Here is a 23,336-nt window from a genome sequence, read left to right on the forward strand (position 1 = left end):
ACCTTGGATACGATGTTCGGTTCTGGGCCCCTCACTACAAGAAAGACCTTGAGGTGCTGGAACAAGTCCAGAGAAGGGCAACGAAGGTGGTGAAGGGTCTGGAGCACAAGTGTGATGAGGAGCGGCTGAGGGAACTGGAGAACAGGTGTTTAGCCTGGAGAACAGGAGGCTGAGGGGAGACCTTATTGCTCTCTATAGCTAACTGAAAGGAGGGTGTAGCGAGGTGGGGGTCGGTCTCTTCTCCCAGGTAACAAGTGATAGGACAAAAGGAAACGGCCTCAAGTTGCACCAGGGGAGGTTTAGATTGGAGATCAGGAACAATTTCTTCATGGAAAGGGTTGTCAAACACTGGGACAGGCTGCCCAGGGCAGTGGTGGAGTCCCCATCCCTGGAGGGATTTACAAGCCATGTAGATGTGGTGCTTAGGGCCATGGTTTAGTGGTGGTCTTGGTAGTGCTGGGTTAATGGTTGGACTTGATGATCTTAAAGGTCCTTTCCAACCAAAACAATTCTGTGATTCTGTGATTTTCTTCAGTGACAGCAGTCGGTTCATTGGAAATATGCTCTTAGATGTATATATATTTTGCAATGACTGTCATAGTTGTTACTGCCAAGCATGATACCAAGAGTGAAGAAAATAGTCGATAATATAGTCAGAGATGATGCTGGGGCTATAAGGAACTGGTGGATAAATTACATTCATATAACTGTGGTGTACTGTATGGAGGAAAGTTTGGGAGGCATGAAGGGAAAGTGTGAAGAAAACTGTTCAGTTTAAATTGCTAATTTGTCTTTTATCTGTCTGTTTGCAAGATGTAATGTTTTTCCATCTTATTTTTCTTCATGATAGAAGTAAGAGCTTCTATACTTCAGTAAAACATCACATAGGATAAAGAGGATATTACAAACAAGCATTAAAGATACAATAAGAATTCTTAAATCTGGACTTAAGTACATACTGAACCACAAACATCAGTGCGTATGTTAGCAACTGTACCCTCCTGCAAAAAGTGTTAAGCTTGTTCCTTTTTGAAGGATCAATTGCTTCAAAGACATTCATGAGAAGTCATCTTTAAGGAATACATTTTTAGGTCTAGTGATTTCATTAAGTAGCACTTAAATATTAAATGCAAAAAATGCGAAACTTTATGTGAGGGTTATATAAGACCTGCCATGCAATTAAAAAAAAAATAAGAAATGTCAAAGTTTGAGTTCACGTAGCGGTAATTACTGCATAACACCTCCAAACAGTTTTGCTGGTGACATTTTACAGCTAAGCTGCATGTGTAGTGCTGGAATCAGAAACTTTTTCACTTGAGTAACGTCTTTAAAGTTCTTGAAACTCTGCTCAAGGTAGACAGGTTCTGTTAGTTAAAGGCTGTATCACATGATCTATTTACCTTTCTATCGTGGAGCTGGGGTTGCATATGGAACTTGTCCTTTCCTGTTCTACCAGAAAAACCAAACAAAATCTTCCCATACCTCTAGGGAATACTGCTTAGTTTTGAGGAGAAATGGAAAATTCTCAATTTCCTTTCAACAGCAAGAAAACTTCCGTACTATTTCAGGTATGATTTGACAAAAATACAAACTCATAATTTTAATTTTAATTTTCTTTGTCATTTTCCTACCAGCAGTTGCTTCCCAGGTTTTGTGGGAACTTCAAAAATGATAGAATCATAGAATGGTTTCGGTTGGAAGGACCTTAAAGATCATCTAGTTCCAACCCCCCTGCCACGGGCAGGGACACCTTCCACTAGACCAGGTTGCTCCAAGCCCCATCCAACGTGGCCTTGAACACTGCCAGGGAGGGGGCAGCCACAGCTTCTGTGGGCAACCTGTTCCAGTGCCTCACCACCTTCATGATGGGGTTAAGTTCTACTAAATACTAGTTGCATTTTGTTGTCACAGTTGCATGTGGTTTGGAGCTATTGTGTTCTTTGCAAGGACAGTTTTGGAGCCCCTAGCTGGTGACCGTCAGCTATTTTGGGCACTGTGGTGGATCCCCTTATGCTGGTGCTTCTTGGTGGGCTTAGACCAACCTCTGAAGCTTGATCTTGAGTAGATAACCTTCCATGGTCATGTACTTTTTTGAAGCTAGTTGGGGTGAAAATCATTTTCTTTTATTTGATTTGTCATTTTGCCATCTCAGGAAATTACTAGAGGAGGACACTTGTCAACCTGTTGCTTTCCAGGGTGGAATTCAGCATTGGAATTAGATGGGAGGTTCCCAAGAATGGAGTTTGGAAAAGCCGGGATGCTGGGATTAAATGCCAAAGAGAAGGACTATCTAAAGTCCTGTTCTCTGGAACTGAACACCTGCTGCAGTCGTGATACTGAATCCCGGTCTCACAAAAATGCCAAACTCTGCATCTCTCCTCCACTTAGGTGCCTCTCCATCCTTAGGTCCAGATGTCTGCTCGTTCTTTCCTTTTAAAGCAGAGGAGCCCTGCTTGTAGAATAGCTTAGTAGTCGTAGCATCAGAACAAGAATCAGTAAAGTACTGAGAGAATTTAGGCCAATGTCTAGAAATTTTTGATTGATTTGGGAGCCTGACTTTATAGGGGGATAGGCATAAGTTAAAATATTTCAACGTGAAGTTGTTTAGGATTGGAATTTCAAAGATAGCAAGAGCATGGATGGAAGAAGAGATGAAGACGAAGGTGTGACCAGGAGATGAGTTGTGGATTACCTATAGGTTGGCCGAATAATAAACACGGTATGGTGAAGTCGCATGAGAAGTATCACAGAATCAACCAGCTTGGAAGAGCCCTCCGGGATCATCGAGTCCAACCATTGCCCTGACACCACCCTGTCAACTAGACCATGGCACTAAGTGCCATGTCCAGGCTTTTCTTAAACACATCCAGAGATGGTGACTCCACCACCTCCCTGGGCAGCCCATTCCAATGTCTAATAACCCTTTCTGTAAAGAAATTCTTCCTGATGTCCAACCTGAACCTCCCCTGGCGAAGCTTGAGGCTGTGCCCTCTTGTCCTATCGCTAGTTGCCTGGGAGAAGAGGCTGACTCCCACTTCACTACAACCTTCCTTCAAGTACCAATCAAGTGTCTGCACCTTCACTTGGATATATACGTGTCCTCAGAGACAACTTTCTATTTTCTTGGTCAGTGGCTAGTGGAGTCAAGCCCTGTGTCAAACAGGTTTTTGGAGTATTGAAGCAATTGGGTTTGATACCTTGCAGGTCTCATTTGGTGTGTTTTCTCTCGGAGCAGACTGCTCCCAGGTTGTTTTCTCTGGGACAGGACACACCACCACGGCATTTCCTCTGGTGTCACCTTGTCACAGGCTGTCCTGGAGGTTTGCGTCGTGATACGGGCTGAAAGCATTGTGTTTCTTTTGGGAAACGTTGCGTTATCGCATGGGCTGGCTTGACAAAACGGTGAGACGTTGCTGAAAATCTGCTCTTTCAGGTTATTTGGGAAGCCAACGATAGTGTCAGGATGGTGGGATTATTTAATAAAGTGTCTGGCAACAAACTTTGTTCTGGTGTAACAGCTCTACTTTCATTTCTAAGCCGTGATCAGAGATGCCAGGGTTAGTTTTTGAGGTTATATTCACCGTTAAGCCCTGCAATTTTTCACTTAATACCTACTTTCCCACAATTCAACATCATGGCCAAAAGTTATCTGGGTTTGACATAGAACAGCCAAAGAGTATATGCCAGTAAAGTAGATGAAGATAAGATTTATGTCACCAGAGGCTTGGCTTTGAAGTTCATTTGCACATTAAATGTAAGAGCAGCTTTCTTGCGCGCTTCCTTCTTGCCCCTGCGCTCTTCCACTCCTTTGGCAGAGCGAGTTTATTTTGTTGAAGGTTTTATTTTCTGCTGAAAACGCAGGAAGTTCAGACAGCTCTCTTGGAAGCTCCCCAAAGCTAATACAAACAAGATACATATGCTCCTCTTAGAGTAACTAAAAATAAATTATTTGAAACTATTTAACTGTAGAAATTCCCCTGTAAAGAGGAAAGGGAAGTTTACATCATTATAATTGTGGATCCTGTTAAATTATGTTATCAAGGTGAAATTCCCTGGAGTGCCAACTTGTCTATTCCATATAAAAGAGTACATCACCCTGGAGTTCATAATAGTTACAAGCAGGCATGGAAGAGCTAAATACTCAATGTCCAAAACCATAATCATATGAAATATTCCTTAGCATGTATAAAGCTAGCTGAAAAAAACGTAATGGAAAATGAATGGACGCTGTTGGTTCATCTAGACTTTTTGCGGCTGCAGCTGATGGATCTGGAATGGTTTAGTGAATTTTTCCTCCTTGTTTCTCCCTGGTAAAAAGAATGGTGTGTTTGGGGTTAATTTGGCATTCTTAGTCTTTTTGATAAGAGTTAAGCATATGGTATGTGTATCCTTTTGTTTTCTATTGTTGACAAAATTACCTTTAAAGTCATATCTGCGTCATGAAGGAAGTAGTTGTTTACAAGTTTTTATGTTTCCAAATTATATTTTTTGGGGAGAATCTCACTGACAAATATTACATGTGAAGAATTTACAGTGAGGCATCATAAACAAAAGCTCAGAATGAAGAAAAGCCATAATTAAGGTTGTCTGTACAACCTTCACCCTCCCCTTCCCTCTATCTATTCCCTCATCCCTATGGTAACCTTCAGCCTCAGATGTGAGGAAGGCTGGTCCCCACTGCATGGATGCAGCAACACAAACATGATGCAGCCCTGTCTAGTAAGCTGAGTGTTGTACCCACTGCTTGCTGCACCTTCCTCTGACTCTTCCTCCGCACTACCTGTCTGGGAGAGGAGGGGTGTACTTGCAAAGAGAAGTAAAGAGAGCAAACTGGTGAATGGAGTTAAATCCAGTTGGCAGCTGGTCACCAGTGGTGTTCCCCAGGGCTCAGTGTGGGGACAAGTTCTCTTTAATATCTTTATCAGTGATCTGGATGAGGGGATCGAGTGCACCCTCAGTAAGTCCTCAGACAACACCAAGTTGGGCGGGAGTGTTGATCTGCTGGAGGGCAGGAAGGCTCTGCAGAGGGATCTGGACAGGCTGGATCGATGGGCTGAGGCTACTGTATGAGGTTCAACAAGGGCAAGTGTCGGGTCCTGCACTTGGGGCACAACAACCCCCCGCACCGCTACAGGCTGGGGAAGAGTGGCTGGAAAGTGCCTGGTGGAAAAGGACCTGGGGGTGTTTGTCGATGGGCAGCTGAATATGAGCCATCAGTGTGCCCAGGTGGCCAAGAAGGCCACCAGCATCCTGGCTTGTGTCAGCACTAGTGTGGCCAGCAGGACTAGGGCAGGGATCGTCCCCCTGTACTCGGCACTGGTGAGGCCGCACCTCGAATCCTGTGTCCAGTTTTGGGCCCCTCACTGCAAGAAAGACCTTGAGGTGCTGGAGCGAGTCCAGAGAAGGGCAACGAAGGTGGTGAAGGGTCTGGAGCACAAGTGTGATGAGGAGCAGCTGAGGGAGCTGGGGGTGTTTAGTGTTGAGAAAAGGAGGCTGAGGGGAGACCTTCTTGCTCTCTACAACTACCTGAAAGGAGGGTGTAGTGAGGTGGGGGTCAGTCTCTTCTCTGCAATAGGATGAGAGGAACAAGCAATAGGATGAGAGGAAAGGGCCTCAAGTTGTGCCAGGGGAGGTTTAGATTGGAGATCGGGAACAATTTCTTCACGGAAAGGGTTGTCAAGCACTGGCACAGGCTGCCCAGGGCAGTGGTGGAGTCCCCATCCCTGGAGGGATTTAGGAGCTGTGTAGATGTGGTACTGAGGGACATGGGTTAGTGGTGGCCTTGGCAGTGCTGGGTTAATGGTTGGACTCGATGATCTTAAAGGTCCTTCCCAACCAAATATGATTCTGTTTCTAAGATGACCTGGGGTCAAGCAAGGGGCTTCTTTCTGTGTGTCTGGGAGCCAAAGCAGGGACAGGAGCAGTCGAATCAGCTCTGAGGTGAGGACACATCTCATGTGGCAGCTGAAGGCTGGATGAAATAAACGTGGGGCTGCTGAGATCGCAGGCTGCAATCACAGATAAAATGGCCTTAGCGAGACTACCAGAAATCTTTAAAAGTGTTATTTTCCCTGAAACTTTATACAAAGCTTATTTCATCGTGAAAGACAGCCTCGTGTCTACCCTTGCATTTAACAGTCTCTTCATAACGTCACGTGACTGAAATTCTGATTGTCAAAGGACTACTATTTTCCATATAAACTAGCATAGGAGGAAAGAAAACAGAAAGCAGAATAATTTGGTCTCAGTTTTTATTAGACAGTTTAAGTCATGTGGGGATGGTTAAGCAAAGTTAACCTGAATGGCATATGGACATGCCTCCCTTTTTCTCCTAATAATTATTAAGATTTAGAGTCTGGAGACTTGCATTCATTCCTAGTAGAACTTTTTTAACCAGTTCTCTATTATTATAAAAATTACAATTAATTTAATGGCAAATTAGATTAGAAGGATTAGCGCTCAGAATGTTCCGATGTAAGAACTAGAAGACGGGTACCATAAATTAAGCAGGTTTTTGGGGACACTTGAGATCCTGCATCCTCCACTGGCAGTGATTCAACTGCTTTATCATTTGATGGGTAAATATCCCAGTGAGCGCATTCCAGGGGTTTGGTGTTTAGGCTGCGTGACTTCTTTGATATTTTATAAGCCATATACTTTTCAACTGGTTTTATGCATCAGTGTCTTTCCAGCAGTATGTAAGTATTGAATTCTTTGGAAGTCTTTGCCCAGGAGGATGATGTGCTATAGTTATTAATGATATTGCAGTAAGGAAAGCAACAGTATTCCAGGATGGTCAGATACGAGAACATCCAGCTCTGCCCATAGTTTGCTTTGGCTTTGCACATTTGTGTGTTCCTTGTTAGCGTTTATCAAACTCAAATTCTTTTTCTGCAGATAATGTCCTCATGCCTGAGCTCGGCGTGTTTTCCTCTGCATCCTCTGAGCTTGTTTTCATCCTCTTTTCTCTGGCATTATCACTTGTTTGTTCCTTTTTCTTTTATCAAAAGAGACACAGACTAATATGGAGTGCACCCTCAGTAAGTTCACAGACACAAGTCAGGCGGGAGTGTTGGTCTCCTGGAGGGCAGGAGGCTCTGCAGAGGGATCTGGACAGGCTGGATCAATGGGCCGAGGCCACTGTATGAGGTTCAACAAGAACAAGTGCCGGGTCCTGCACTTGGGGCACAACAACCCCACGCACCACTACAGGCTGGGGGAAGAGTGGCTGGAAAGTGCCTGGTGGAAAAGGACCTGGGGGTGTTGGTTGATGGGCGGCTGAATATGAGCCATCAGTGTGCCCAGGTGGCCAAGAAGGCCACCAGCATCCTGGCTTGTATCAGCACTAGTGTGGCCAGCAGGACTAGGGCAGGGATCGTGCCCCTGTACTCGGCACTGGTGAGGCCGCACCTCGAATCCTGTGTTCAGTTCTGGGTCCCTCACTGCAAGAAAGACCTTGAGGTGCTGGAGCGAGTCCAGAGAAGGGCAAGGAAGGTGGTGAAGGGTCTGGAGCACAAGTGTGATGAGGAGCGGCTGAGGGAGCTGGGGGTGTTTAGTGTGGAGAAAAGGAGGCTGAGGGGAGACCTTCTTGCTGTCTACAACTACCTGAAAGGAGGGTGTAGTGAGGGTGGGGGTTGGTCTCTTCTCCCAGGTAAAAAGCAATAGGATGAGAGGAAACGGCCTCGAGTTGTGCCAGTGGAGATTTAGATTGGAGATCAGGGACAATTTCTTCACTGAAAGGGTTGTCAAGCATTGGAACAGGCTGCTCAGGGCAGTGGTGGAGTCCCCATCCCTGGAGGGATTTAAAAGCCGTGTAGATGTGGTGCTGAGGGCCATGGGTTAGTGGTGGGCTTGGCAGTGCTGGGTTAACGGTTGGACTCGATGATCTTAAAGGTCCTTTCCAACCAAAACAATTCTGTGATTCTACCCCAAACTGTACCTGAATCTCGTGTAGCTGCCGCTGTGTGGTTTGTTCCTTGTGCAACTAGAACATGACCAAGCATCTGGCTTTTTGCCTTAAAAATGAAAATCTTCGCCAAAAAACTACCACATTTAATTCCTATCCTGAGAAAGAACCATGAGGCGGTTACCTAGGATTACCTACAGTGACGTTCATGCCGTGCCTACATTCCCTTCCCTTTTGTAGGCATGATTTCGGTCTCAAAAAGTGGATACCAAGGTTTAGCTTCCACGTTTCTTTTAATGATGGGTATAATTATTTCTATGGGCATAAACAAAAAAAAAAGGAGGAGGAGGACTGATGCTCATCAGTATCGACAGAGGCAGCTGAGCCCTGTTTTGTAAAGGAATAGTGGTATAATTTTAACTTATTGAATTTCTCAATTATAAGCAATAGGAAAATGCCATTACTTCTAACTGCTCATTTAAATGTGCTGTTTAATAGAGTGAAACTTGTCTACCTGTCCCCTCCAAAATCAATATTTGGCTTTTCTTTTCATATAACAGCCAATTCAGTCAAAAAAAAATAGTGTTACAAGGTTGCTGTGGATGATGTGGTAGTCCTTGTCTTGGCCCTACATGTTCAGCATTTCAGCTGCGTTCAGCTGGTCTGAAAGTTAATACTCAGGGTGGTAAACAACTTCTCTTCAACTGCGAAATGTTTTTGTAACCTTATTTCTATCTGTCGTGACGCCATGTCTAGATGCAAAGGGGCTGTAGCTCGATACTGGTGATACAGAGCCACAAGAGCACGCGGCGTTTTATCAGCTCTTACGGCATTTCTCCATTGTCTCATCCAAATGCTGTCCTTGGCTTTCTGCTTGTTTTTTCCTGTTTTGAAAACTTTTAAGCCTTTACAAATGCTTTAATCGCTAATTATAGGAGTGTACGACTCTCCAGATAACATACATGCAATACTGGGATTCAGTCCCACTTCTCTTTTACGGAGCTTGTTCTTCTTAGAAATGTTTGGGGGGTTGGTTTTTTTTTGTATACTCAGTTATGAGTAAAAATCTTCTACTATAGCTCCTGGATTTCTTCATTTGTGTTCCAGATTCTTCACCTGGAACACTGCAGCTGAAAAACGGATGGTTGGTTCTGTCCATTAGCTTCTAAAAACTTTAGATACAATTACTGAGCAATAACCTCTGGTAATTTTTAATTGTTTGAAACTGACCGATACCAGAGTCTGCCTTTTCTTGAAAGCACGTTTGGAGATGGTTAACAACACTTTCTGTTAAAAACAGAAGTATGCCTGGGTTTTAAGGTGAACATATTTTTTAAAAAGCATTAATTTTTGAAAAGCAGTTGTGTGGCTTGTTACCTTTCTGGTAACTGGATTAATCTCACTTGATCCTGAATCATAATGTTTCTACAAAAGTAATGTATTCTGTATTTTAGGAAAATGTCTCGGCCACTGTGTCATCCTGCTGCACTGGGGAGAGAATTATGCCGATGCTCAGAGCTTTTTAAAAGCTACCATAATATACCATCTTCTGAGTTAAATCCAAGTTGATAGGCACGTACCACTCCACAGATGGGTTAGTGAGGTCTGCGTTTTTCTTCAGATTTCAGCTGAAGCAATTATTTCTGATTTTGTCTAGTATTTTGCATTGTACTCTGCAGGCCTCAGTACTGGGACCGGTTCAGTTCAATATCTTTATCAATGATCTGGACGAGGGGATCGAGTGCACCCTCAGTACGTTCGCAGACAACACCAAGTTGGGTGGGAGTGTTGATCTGCTGGAGGGCAGGAAGGCTCTGCAGAGGGATCTGGACAGGCTGGATCGATGGGCCGAGGCCACTGTATGAGGGTCAACAAGGCCAAGTGTCGGGTCCTGCACTTGGGGCACAACAACCCCACGCACTGCTACAGGCTGGGGGAAGAGTGGCTGGAAAGTGCCTGGTGGAAAAGGACCTGGGGGTGTTGGTCGATGGGCAGCTGAATATGAGCCATCAGTGTGCCCAGGTGGCCAAGAAGGCCAACAGCATCCTGGCTTGTACCAGCACTAGTGTGGCCAGCAGGACTAGGGCAGGGATCGCCCCCCTGTACTGGGCACTGGTGAGGCCGCACCTCGAATCCTGTGTTCAGTTCTGGGCCCCTCACTGCAAGAAAGACCTTGAGGTGCTGGAGCGAGTCGAGAGAAGGGCAACGAAGGTGGTGAAGGGTCTGGAGCACAAGTGTGATGAGGAGCAGCTGAGGGAGCTGGGGGCGTTTAGTGTGGAGAAAAGGAGGCTGAGGGGAGACCTTCTTGCTCTCTACAGCTACCTGAAAGGAGGGTGTAGCGAGGTGGGGGTCGGTGTCTTCTCCCAGGTAACAAGTGATAGAATGAGAGGAAACGGCCTCAAGTTGCTCCAGGGGAGGTTTAGATTGGAGATCAGGGACAATTTCTTCATGGAAAGGGTTGTCAAGCACTGTCACAGGCTGCCCAGGGCAGTGGTGGAGTCCCCATCCCTGGAGGGATTTAAAAGCCGTGTAGATGTGGTGCTGAGGGACATGGTTTAGTGGTGGGCTTGGCAGTGCTGGGTTAATGGTTGGACTTGATGGTCTTAAAGGTGCTGTGCAACCAAAACGATTCTGTGATTCTGTGATTCCATACATGTTTCACTGCGTCTAGCTGGGATGCTATTTCATAGAACGCTAACTAGGAAACTACGGATGGAGGAACCACCTGTGTTTGGAAAACAAGGGTCATTTCTGTCATGGAAGAATGTGATCCCATCAACAGACTACGTAGCTGTGGTGATCAGCTTTGTAAGGGTTTCTGTCACCATTGTTAGCTATGCTGCAACACTAATTCGCATGGCTGAGGCAAAGCTATTAAAAAGGAGGAGATTCTCAAGTTCAGAAGAAAATCTGTAACCTCCACAGTCAGTCAGCCACCATTGCTAAAGAAGAAAGTTTAATTGGAGTGTGTGCACCAAATATCTGCTTTCTACATGCAGAAGACAAGCAGTGTGGATAACCTTATTAAGAGTGCTGCTGTGTTTCAGAAGCATTATGAGGATGGGCACACCCTTCTCCACGGTCCTCAGCGCCATGGAAGAGGTGGAGGAGGAGATTAGGGGTATGATGCTACCTGCTGCAGGGCCATATTGATGCTTGCAGGAAGAAATGTATCTTTGCTTTCCATTAAAAGTAGCCAGAGGAAAGTGGTAGCAAAGAATTTTCATTGAATCATGGAATGGTTTGGGTTGGAAGGGACCTTAAAGATCATCTAGTTCCAACCCTCTGCCACAGGCAGGGACACCTTCCACTAGACCAGGTTGCTCCAAGCCCCATCCAACCTGGCCTTGAACACTGCCAGGGAGGGGGCAGCCACAGCTTCTCTGGGCAACCTGGGCCAGTGTCTCACCACCCTCACAGCAAAGAATTTCTTCCTAATCTCTCACCTAAATCTCCCCTCTTTCACTTTAAAACCGTTCCCCCTCATCCTATCACTCCATGACCTTGTCAAAAGCCCCTCTCCAGCTTTCCTGTAGCCCCTTCAGGTACTGGAAGGTGCTAGAAGGTCTCCCTGGAGCCTTCTCTTCTCCAGGCTGAACAGCCCCAGCTCTCTCAGCCTGTCTCCAGAGCAGAGGTGCTCCAGCCCTCTGATCATCTTCGTGGCCTCCTCTGGACTCACTCCAACAGCTCCGTGTCCTTCTTCTGTTGGGGGCCCCAGAGCTGGACGCAGCACTGCAGGGGGGATCTCACGAGAGCGGAGCAGAGGGGCAGAATCCCCTCCCTCGCCCTGCTGGCCACGCTGCTGGGGATGCAGCCCAGGATACCGTTGGCCTTCTGGGCTGCAAGAGCACGTTGCCGGCTCACGGTGAGCTTCTCGTCACCCATCACCCCCAAGTCCTTCTCCTCAGGTCTGCTCTCAGCCCATTCTCCACCCAGCCTGTGTTTGTGCTTGGGATTGCCCCGACCCACGTGCAGGACCTTGCACTTGGCCTTGTTGAACTCGAGGTTCGCACAGGCCCAGCTCTTAAGTTTGTCAGGGTCCGTCTGGATGCCATCCCTTCCTTCCAGCATGTTGGCCACATACACAGCTCTTTATAGGAGCCTAACCAGGGTAATGACAGCTTCCCATATTCCTTTCTGCCTTGGTAAGAACATATAACTGACAAGTGACAATTCTTTATAACAGAAAATAACTACGTACAGATTGACTGACAGTCCAACAAAATGCTGTTGCAAGTGCAGCTTCGTTATGAAGTATTTAAGTGTCTTTTGATAACTCAGAAAATGACTGAGTCGTAGGCAGTTGGGAAAAGTAAATGCCAGCAGTTGCAGTGTTTGTACTAAGCTGAAAAACTCGAGACGGTTTAGTATGATGCACGTTCTTGCCAGACCTGTAGAGTCTCACAGTCCAACGTTTGATGTGGTGGAGAGACCTAACGATACGAACAAAGTAGATTTGCCTTTTTTTCCCCTATCCCAAGGGAGGACAGACAGCTCTCCAGTGTGAACAACCGTATCAGGCATATCCAGATGTGCAGCCCAAGGAGAGAAATCCAGCAGACTAATGAGTTCATATGCCAGCTCGTTCAGCTTAAAAAGTTTGAGTTTCAAAAATCATTAGGAATGGTTTGTCAAAAGGCATTGACGAGATGAAGAGCTCTACAAGTTTATCTTGAGCATTAAGGCTTAGTGCACTACAAAAGGAGGTTTCTTTTTTTCATTTATTAAAAGTATTCTTCAATGCCAAAAAAATACAAACAAAAAAAAAGGCCAGGGACAAAGTCTGGAGAATGGTGGCAGATGTTCAGGGTGCGATGGGTTTTGATCCAGTCAGTTTTCTTTCTGTCTTTGCTTTTCTCTTTCACCAACCACTTTTTCTTTCTCTGATTTCAGGTTTTTTCTCTCTTCTCTCTATCCCTCCTCCCCAAGCAGGGGCGCAACAGAAAATGTATTAAATTAAATGCAGGCTAACGTGCTTTTTCTTAGCATAGGAAGGGTTGAAAAGACTTAAGTTGGCTTAACCCTTAGTGAATTTGGCTGATTACAGGACGTTAATGCTTTTTGGCTTGAGAAGATGGCTCGAGACTCGAGCTATGAGGCTGAATACTAGAGTGCAATGCATTTCGGTTAAAATTTTGGTTATTACAGGAGAAAACAGATCTCTTGCAAGATACAGGCCTGCCAGATTTGCTCACCGTTGAGACATTAACTAGCTAATAGCTCCATTAGTAATAATTACCTGTGCTCTGTCTTTATTACCTAATATATTTTACAATGGAAAAGGGCACGCTAACCTTTTTCTTCCTTTCTTAAAGGCGCAAGATCTGAATGTGATCGAGGAAGTGATCCGAATGATGCTGGAGATCATCAACTCCTGCCTGACAGATTCTCTCCACCACAACCCAAACCTGGTGTACGCGCTGCTTTACAAGCGGGATCTCTTTGAGCAGTTTCGAACTCACCCTTCCTTCCAGGACATAATGCAAAATATAGATCTGGTGAGTGATACATTATTTAAAGGATGCTTATGGTTTGTTATTTGATCTCTTCATCCTTTTGAGAGGTGGAAAGTATTCATCATTTCTATCAGTTTCTTTTAGAAATTATTAAAATGTTGAGTTTCTCTGCCCTGTTTTCTGGGGCTCCGCTGTGACTTCTTCTGGGCAACATCTTGAACTCGTCAGAGCCAGGGGGATTTGGGATGCGTCTGGTGAAGAATTCCCAACCTATTGCACATCTTTCACTCCCCTAAGGAAGGACAGCATGGGCTTCTCTTAACTGCCCCTTGTTAGAAACCTGTCTTTTGACGGGGAAAAAAAACAGAGTTTCTTCATCAACCCATCTTTTTCTTTTCTCTTACTCCCAACACCAGCATATTAATGAATCTGGGGGATTTTTTTAAAAAATAGCTGAGAGCAGATATTCAGCTGCCTTGTTCCCTGGGCTGTATCTGAATGTGGCTTGCTTTCACCTGCAAAATCTCTCTCCACAGAAATCCCTTTGGGTAAGTAGACATTTTAGAAGAAAACTAAATAGCAGTGGATCAGAAGCTGTTACTGGTGTGGCTCTCTATGGAGTATGGCTTTGGAAAACAGTTCATTGTTAATTAATTACTGCTGTGTCTGATAGTAGCTTTAATGTTCATATTGAGAGCCTGAGTAATGATTCCTGCTAGAAAAGAACAGATTTTAAGTGCGAGAAATATTTCTCTGTCCTCTAGTTGGTATTTGCAGAGCAGAGCAATGCTTGAAGTCATGCTGTGACCACTGGATGCAAAATGTTGGAAGGGGAGGCTGAACATGGTGCTAAATTTCTTGCTGCAGTGAATAACACGTCTATTCAGTGTGAATAAAAATCTACTGAGGTTCTGTTTTGATCTGCTTTTATTTTCAAATATTACAGAAGATTGATAGGTTTCTGATGGTCCATAAATGCAAGTAATTTTAAATATTGAACTGAAATCCTGCTCTGTACTTATCTCTTCCTCTTCTGGTCTCACTTCATGTTTTCTGGTCATGCACGAGGTTGGAGAGCAGAGGATTTGGAGCTCAAAACTCTCCAAACTTTTGACAGCTGCAGATTACAGCCAGCATGATACTGCCTGGATGATTAGGACAAAATGTCTTTAAGTTGTGTAAAGAGAGGATATGGTGCAGTGAAGGTAACAGTCATCTTCATTCCTGACTGAGATAGGAACCTTCTCTGGTTACTTGTCCAGATCCGGGAAAACTAGTGGTGGCCAGATCCTCCTGCGTGACAGCCCCATGCCTCCCACAGATAGCAGCATGTCCTTTCCTTTGTAACTCTTTAAATGTAGGTTTTCCTCAACAATTTAAACAATTCCTCCCCAAAACTATTTAATATTCAGTTACAGCATAATGCCAATTACATTCAGAAACTATTTAAAGCTTTCCAAGGCAGCATACTGAATTTTTAAATAGCTCCTTTGTTAGAGAAGCAAGCATGTCAAAAAAAGATTCTTTTTTTTTTTGTTTTTAAATGTACCTGTCACCAGCTGGCAAGTGGTGAGAGCTGTCAGGCTTGCAGATCTGAATAAAAGATTAGATTCATCTGATTCCTCTTCTACCCTGTCACATCCTCCAGTTCATACATGGTATCAGCAGCACTATCATGCCGTACAGAAACAGTCTTTGTCTTGTGTGCTACAGCCAAAATGTTTTAAATGGTCTTCCTATCCCTTGAAAAAGTGGCAGATCATGTTAGTTTTACTATACACATGGGGGGAGCTTGTCTGGAACCATGTGGGCAGTAGCTGAGAAGAATCAAAACGAGTTTCTGGCTCCCAGATTTTGCTCAGGCTTCTCTCTGCAGTGATGGAGGTGGAAACTCCATCCTCATAACCTCATGGGACATTGTGAATGTCTGAAATGTAGATGTGCTCAAAAAGGAGTCAGAAAATCGTGGGGAAGAAAAATCTTTAAAGATTTGACTCAATAAATTCCCAAACTGTATGTTGCTGGAAGCTGGGAGGATACGTCCACAGGAAGGATCTCCCTATTCTTGACCTGCTCTTACATTCTTATTTAAGCATCCACTCCAGCCTGCTCTCAGAGACAGAACAGTGAGCTGGCCAAGGCTGGTTATTCAGAGAAGGATGATCCCATGTAGGATGGATCCCAGAGGAGGATGGATCCCATGTATCGGGCAGCTCTGGTGGGTTTCAGGCTGCTGTACTCAATGTAATTTGGTGGCCCAAACCATGTAAATCGTAGGTGTAAGTGGTAAATGTTGCAGCTTTTGGTAATGGAAGGGTGAGGAAGAGAAGTTAGCTTTCTGAAGCCCCCAGAGCGTGTCTGCAGGGGCTCTGCTACATCCTGACTCCCTCCTCATACTTTTTCTGGTCATTACACAGCAGAGTACGTTTGAATTATCTCCACTCACACAACAGTGGAAGCATGAGTGTAATTTCCATCATCAGATGCCACTAGAGGTCCACATGAGCAGAAGATGCATGTTAATGCTCTGGGTCCCTCTGACATGCCTCTGTGCTTCAGCAAAATCCTCCTTACATTGGGTGTAAGATTCTCTGATCCTAAACGGTATTTCATACAGAAATACTAACAGACAGCATGGTAATGTTCTATATGGAAGAAATCTGACCAAAATATAGAATATATGCAATCTGAAATGAGTTTTGGACACCAGAACAGTTGCCAGGTTGCCTTGTCAAGAATGTATAAAATGGATATGACACATCTTGAATTTAATACTTATTGCTTTTACTCCTTTGCACATAATGTTCTCAGAAGCCAAACAGGAGGCATGGAAGAGGGGAAAATGCTAAAAACTGGATGGAAAATTAGCTGGAAAATGTACTGAGAAGGTAGTAATGAGTAGATAACAGTGCAAATGGAAAGAGGCATCTTCTGCAGTCCTGTGTGGGTATGCAAAGGGAGAATAGCCCAGAGGTGTGCTCTGAGCCTGCTCATGCTAGTGACATCTTAGCTGGATTACTCTGGATTTGGAATTATAGAATCATTTAGGTTGAAAAGGACCTTTAAGATCATCAAGTCCAACCATTAACCCAGCACTGCCAAGCCCACCACTAAACCATGTCTCTCAGCACCACATCTACACGGCTTTTAAATCCCTCCAGGGATGGGGACTCCACCACTGCCCTGGGCAGCCTGTTCCAGTGATTGACAACCCTTTCCATGAAGAAATTGTTCCCGATCTCCAATCTAAACCTCCCCTGGCACAACTTGAGGCCGGTTCCTCTCATCCTATCCCTTGTTCCCTGGGAGAAGAGACCGACCCCCACCTCGCTACACCCTCCTTTCAGGTAGTTGTAGACAGCGAGAAGGTCTCCCCTCAGCCTCCTTTTCTCCACACTAAACACCCCCAGGTCCCTCAGCCACTCCCCATCACACTTGTGCTCCAGACCCTTCACCACCTTCGTTGCCCTTCTCTGGACTTGCTCCAGCACCTCAAGGTCTTTCTTGGAGTGAGGGACCCAGAACTGAACACATGATTCAAGGTGCAGCCTCACCAGTGCCGAGTACAGGGGGATGATCCCTGCCCTAATCCTGCTGGCCACACTAGTGCTGATCCAAGCCAGGATGCTGGTGGCCTTCTTGGCCACCTGGGCACACTGATGGCTTATAGTCAGATGGCACCATGGAAGAAATTCTGGGGAGAAGCAAGAGCTGCAGAAAGCAGGACCTCTGAGGACAAATAGAAGGGGTGCTGATTAGCCAAAGGAAGGCTGAAGATGATGTGATATTTTTCAAATAAAACGCTGCTGTGAAGGGAAAGGGAACAACCTTTTTCACATACTTGTGGATTCACAGGTCATAAGAAAAGGCTTTATAGTGTTAATAATAACAAAGCACTGTGGTAGGTTTCCAGGGACTTCAGCATGGGAGGCTTCTGGATAGCAGACATTTGGCAGGATGATGCTGCAGCAGGGGACAGAGGAGAACATGTCCATAGGCACATGTGAATATGAGGATGGCTCTGCAGCTCCACCAGCTACTCCGACCAGAGCAGCAATTGCCCAGATTAACTGCAGTACAGACTTGGTCACAGTAACTATGGACTTCGCCTCAGGATTTGGACCATGCAGTTTACCCTGGAGATAACACGTAACCTCTGTGTGCTTCACCGTTGAGGCACAAAGGGGTGAATATTTAGGGGTCATTAGTATGTAGAACACTTTTTTTATCGAAAACTACTTATTTCCCTCTGCGTTTTTATAAATAAGCTAAAAATCGCCATTGCCAGCTGATTTGGAACATATGGGAACAGTTAATGCTGTACAGAAGAAACTGAAATCAGAATACCTTCTGTTTCCTATTAATTTACTTTTCATTTTAGAAAGTCATCTTAATAGGATATGGTGCATCTTGTTTAGCTAAATGGGATCTTCTTCCTCTGGATGGTGAACAAAGAGGAATGCTATGGTTTCTGTTCTGGCCTCCTGCAGAAAGGTTTCAGGTGTGAACTATTTCAGGTGGTCTATTATTTGGTCAGCAACCTCAGATGTGTCAGGAATTTGGTGGAGACTCTTCATTAGTCATTCCTAAAGGTGAGTGTGGTTCATGGCCATCGTGAGAACTCACTGGCTTTCATTACTTTCATATTTCCTCTGAGCTAGTGATAGATATCGTGTAGTTAAACAGGCTTAACTAGGAGCTGCTAGAATTTTGTTTGCAAAATAGTCTGATAGAAATCAGGAGGTCGGGAGCAATGGTTTAGTGATGCAAAGGATCCCATTGATGCAATTTCCTACTAGGAATTTAATTCTCCAAAGACATTTTCCTGCTCGATTTTAAAATCAGTTGAGTTGGCTTGGCTCTGGCGTGGCAACTCCTATTTCAAGACCTGAAGGACTTCCAGTGGACACGAGAACTGATCTTTCATGGTTTTACTTAAAATGCCCTTAGAAAAACCTTGATCCTGCTGATTGCGAGAGCCTAGCTAAATACTTTCAAGTTATTTTTTTTCTTTTTTTCTTTTTTTTTTCCTCCTCACTCCTACCCACTGTCTTCGCTAGGGGTGGGGAGATGAGAAGAGCAGAGTACCTTGAAAGGTTCATGTGTCTTTGAACGTGCTCCTAGTTTCAAGGTGAATCTGAGAAACTTCAGTACTTCAAATTTGTCAATAAACCTTTTGTGTTTCTCCTGCTGTTGAATCACCTGAAGACGCTTCATCCCTTCTTAAATCAGCGAGGGTTGGCTTCGCCTTGCTTTTGCTCCAGGACAGAGGGTATGACTATCAGCTACTGAACGTAGCTATGATTTCTGTTTTCCCAAGGAAGCTACTTAGCTGAAGTGCTAATCCTGGCGGTACTTCACAACAAGAGGTTTGTTTTCTCCTTTTCTTCTCCTTTCAGCGTGCTGTCAATACAGCGTCTTACTCTTCCACTGGCAAACGCAGCTGGAAATGTAAAATAGCCAAAGTCAAAATGTGCGTTTTTCTTTTTTTTTCATCACTTTCCGAAGGGAAAAAAAAAAAAGACAACAAAGAAGTCAGAATTTTTTCATTTAATGCCGAGTTATTTTTTTTTCTCTTTTACCAAGTTAACCTTGATAGTTGCGGGCAGAGGAGGCAGCAGCGAATCGCGCTGTTATTTTTAGCTGGAGGAGGAAGCGAGGAGCTGTAGTGTTAGTTAGGCAGCGGTGCTGCCTGGGAAGGGGCTGGGGCATCACAGCACTTCAGCATCCACTGAAAGAATCGAAGTGGAGAAGATATCTCGTCCTTGATAGCCCTGCTGCTTGGTGCACGCCATAGTAAATAGAAATATTTCTTTACTTCAGCCTTTCAGCCCTATTGAAAACAATGGATGGGTGAAATAATAGGCATTGTGGGTATACATAATGTTAAAAAAAAAATCTCCAAAAAATAAAGTGTCTCTTTTAAATCATTATAGCTTTCCTGTAGCATTTTTAATCTCTGGAATTGTTTTGTAAATTTATCGTTTAGAAAACAAAAGGACTAAAGATGAGTCTGTCAGGGAAAACTGATCTCTTAAATGGAAAAACTTTATGAAAACCAATTTTGGAAATCACTATAGAAAACAGTTTTTAGAATCATAGAATCGTTTTGGTTGGAAAGGACCTTTAAGATCATCGAGCCCAACCGTTAACCCAGCACTGCCAAGGCCACCACTAACCCATGTCCCTCAGCACCACATCTACACGGCTTTTAAATCCCTCCAGGCATGGGGACTCCACCACTGCCCTGGGCAGCCTGTTCCTGTGCTTGACAACCCTTTCCGTAAAGAAATTGTCCCTGATCTCCAATCTAAACCTCCCCTGGCACAACTTGAGGCCGTTTCCTCTCATCCTATCACTTGTTACCTGGGAGAAGAGACCGACCCCCACCTCGCTACACCCTCCTTTCAGGTAGTTGTAGAGAGCGAGAAGGTCTACCTTTTGTTTCAAGATCTTGAGTATATTAATGGTATATTACTACAAAGCCTGGAACTCCCTGAGCTGATGGTGACCAAGCCATGTCACTGCATGCCCATCACACCCCATGGCTGGGTACCTTGCACAACCAGAATTAGGCTCTCTGCACAGGGCAAGACGCTGTAGATGCACCGTTTTGTCTGGACGCTGATACGATATTCCTGATGAGGCGTTGTCTAATCCAGGCTTAGACGTGCCTTTTAATCTCTGTTAATATGGAAGCCAGATTGGAGAGAGAGCTTTTTAAAACGGGTTATGTTCCTTGCGTGGAGAGGGCCTTTCAGCACACAGCGTGACTTGGGTACGAGTAATTCACAGTGACTCATTAAGTTTCTTGTTATTCTTCTTCTTAAGCCATCTTTGCAGTTATTTGCTGTTTTCTTAGACCAGTTGCTCAAATAATTAATGAGAAAAATAATTTTCAGAATATCAAGAAATGGACACCATCTCTCAGTCTACTTTGTTTGCCCTGAGGTCGGCTTTTTTCTGTACGTTACAGTAATATGGTAATGGTTTTAAACTGAAAGAGGGGAGGTTTAGATGAGATATGAGGAAGAAATTCTTTGCTGTGAGTGTGGTGAGACACTGGCCCAGGTTGCCCAGAGAAGCTGTGGCTGCCCCCTCCCTGGCAGTGTTCAAGGCCACGTTGGATGGGGCGTGGAGCAACCTGGTCTAGTGGAAGGTGTCCCTGCCCATGGCAGGGGGTTGGAACTAGATGGTCTTTAAGGTTCCTTCCAACCCAAACCAGTCCGTGATTCTGTGATTCTGTTTTCTTTTTAAGTGGACAAGGAGTTGAAATCTGTTAATTTTCATGATTATTTTAAACGCAGCTCTGTTACTTATGTGTGGAAGATCATTAAAGCTGTTTTGAAGGAAAAGGCTACTCCTCCTTCATATTACATTAAGCTTTTATATTTTTATATTTGGGCAGATTACTAGGTAAAGGGTTAGACCTTGTGCTATAGAAGAGATGGGAGCTTGGGCATGTAAGGCTGGATGCTTTTTGATTTTATTACTGATCTAATGGTAATAAGCAAACACCTCTTTTAGGATCTCCTCTGAATGACTAATTTCTTTTCCTTTTTTCCTTTTTTCCTTTTTTCCATTTTTTCCTTTTTTACTTTTTTCCTTTTTTCCTTTTTTCCTTTTTTCCTTTTTTCCTTTTTTCCTTTTTTTCCCCCTTTTCCCCTCTTTCCCCTCTTCCCCCCTTCCCCCCCTTCCCTCTTCCCCCTCTTTTCCCCCCTTTTCCCCCCTTTTCCCCCTTTTCCCCCCTTTTCCCCCCTTTTCCCCCCTTTTCCCCCCTTTTCCCCCCTTTTCCCCCCTTTTCCCCCTTTTTCCCCCCTTTTCCCCCCCTTTCCCCCCCTTTTCCCTTTTTTCCTTTTTTCTTTTTTTTTCTTTTTTTCTTTGTTTTTTTCCTCTTTTTTTTTCTTTTTTTCCCTTTTTCTTTTCCTCCCCCCACCCCCTTTTTTTTTTCTTAATTCATTGGGGTGCTCATTGGGTACCTGATTATCTCATTGTGGTACTGTACTATCAGGGTTACTATCAAGAGTCACTCCAATTCTATATCATCTGAACTAGTAAGGCAAATAATACTTAGAGATAAGTATTACTATTTAAGTAGATATTTTTCATTTCTGTCTTCAACTGCATACCCAAAATAGCCATTCAAAGGTCTGTGAAATGCTGACATAGCCTGAAAATATTGGAAGCCTATCGCACTTTTGTTCTTTGTGAAACAGAACTCAAGCAAGTTTAGTACCTTTACCACAAAACCATAAAAGTCTTTTAAAAACATGTTAAGGTTGGAGGCTTTGACTTTCCAAAATAGGAAACGCCAGAATTCAGGTAGTATCTGTGAGCTTCATTCAGGTTTTTTTAGGCGTATACGTTATGATAGTATTTTCTCCTTTTGATTAAAAGCCAAATATTAAATGTTGCTTTTGTTGTGGTTTAGCAGAACTTGAGCTAACAAGGCAGCACCAGTGGGATGGATTCTCTGCGTGAGCCTGCCCTGGGCGAGGATAGGTTGCACCAGCAATTACTGACAACAGAGGAGTGTTGAAATGCAGGAAGATGATTTTTTTTTTTTCTTTCGAAGTTTGTGGGCAACTTTCTCGTTCCTCTCTGAGCTGTGTATCTCTACCAGCAATTTGTCCCGGAGTCTATGCCAAAACCATGTCAGCCCCACTCCGAGGTCCTCACGCTCTTTGCGCAGGCTGTTTCTTGCCATTTTCCTCTGTAATTTCTGCTTCCTCCCTCCAGCTCCTTTGCTTATGAACTCAGCACGTCTTTCTGCTCCTGTTTTTTGTTTCAAGGATCAGGGATCACAGCGTTAACAGTGGGTCCTTATCTGTAAGAATGTAAAACCTACCTGCAACATCTGCCAGAGGCAGTGAGATTCTCCCCTGTATTCAACTATAAAGAAAACCGTCAGGACAGGACAGAAGGTTAAACCTGAATTTTTTCTTGACTGATTTTCACACTTCTGTTGTTTAAAACAAAACAGAACCAAACAAAAAAAACAAACCACAACAACCCCTAAAAGCAGCTTCCAGCAGCTGTCATCTGTCTCGCTTGGTGCTTCAGTTTCTAGAGAGAATTGCTCTGCGATCCAGCAAATCTACCTGCTCGAAACAAGGGCTAGGGTTTTGGGGATCACAAGAGAGGAACAACAAATTTGAATCTCAAAGTGATCAAGCCATCAGCTGTCTTTGTTTTATTAACAGCAGCTGAGCTGGGAGACATAATTAGGGTAATGGTTTCTGGCTCCAGCTGTGTCTCACTACAGAACAAAGAGAGCTCTGCAGAGATTTTGTAGTATAATACTCTTTTCCCCCCTTCTTCTTGAGACAATTAACAAAAATTACTTGATGTGCTGGAGGTTGTGATTCAGATACAACTGGACATTACAACTTTTCAGAGGAGAGTGTGTCCCAAAGCCTACGAGATGTCGAGGAACCTACCAGCAGCATGTGCAGTGAGTGAAAGCTGTGCGTGGCTCCAGCCAAGGGGTAGCCAAGTGCTCACGTATACAGGGGCTCTACCAAGTGGCTCTCACCATCTTGTGGTACTCTCAAAAGACTCTAAGTTGATGTTGAAACTTTGCCCCATACTCTTATCATAGAATCATAGAATGGTTTGGGTTGGAAGGGACCTTAAAGATCATCTAGTTCCCACCCCCCTGCCACGGGCAGGGACACCTTCCACTAGACCAGGTTGCTCCAAGCCCCATCCAACCTGGCCTTGAACACTGCCAGGGAGGGGGCAGCCACAGCTTCTCTGGGCAACCTGGGCCAGGGTCTCACCACCCTCACAGCCAAGAATTTCTTCCTCATATCTCATCTAAATCTCCCCTCTTTCACTTTAAAACCATTCCCCCTCATCCTGCCATCACATGCCCTTGTCTAAAGCCCCTCTCCAGCTTTCCTGTAGCCCCTTCAGGTACTGGAAGGTGCTAGAAGGTCTCCCCAGAGCCTTCTCCAGGCTGAACAGCCCCA

The 23,336-nt window shown here is 44.5% G+C and overlaps 1 protein-coding gene across 4 annotated transcripts in view; it reads left to right on the plus strand.

The window, feature by feature from the left end:
* The window catches only part of DYM (dymeclin), a 254,432-nt gene that overhangs the window by 194,002 nt on the left and 37,094 nt on the right, over nt 1-23,336 (plus strand). For all 4 annotated transcript variants that reach the window (XM_068422796.1, XM_068422795.1, XM_068422798.1 and 1 more), the window contains one exon: nt 13,222-13,404. In XM_068422796.1, coding sequence (XP_068278897.1) covers nt 13,222-13,404 — 183 coding nt within the window. The remainder of the gene's footprint in view (nt 1-13,221; nt 13,405-23,336) is intronic.

Source organism: Nyctibius grandis, chromosome Z (genome assembly GCF_013368605.1).
Source record: "Nyctibius grandis isolate bNycGra1 chromosome Z, bNycGra1.pri, whole genome shotgun sequence".
In the NCBI taxonomy this organism is placed as follows: domain Eukaryota; kingdom Metazoa; phylum Chordata; class Aves; order Nyctibiiformes; family Nyctibiidae; genus Nyctibius; species Nyctibius grandis.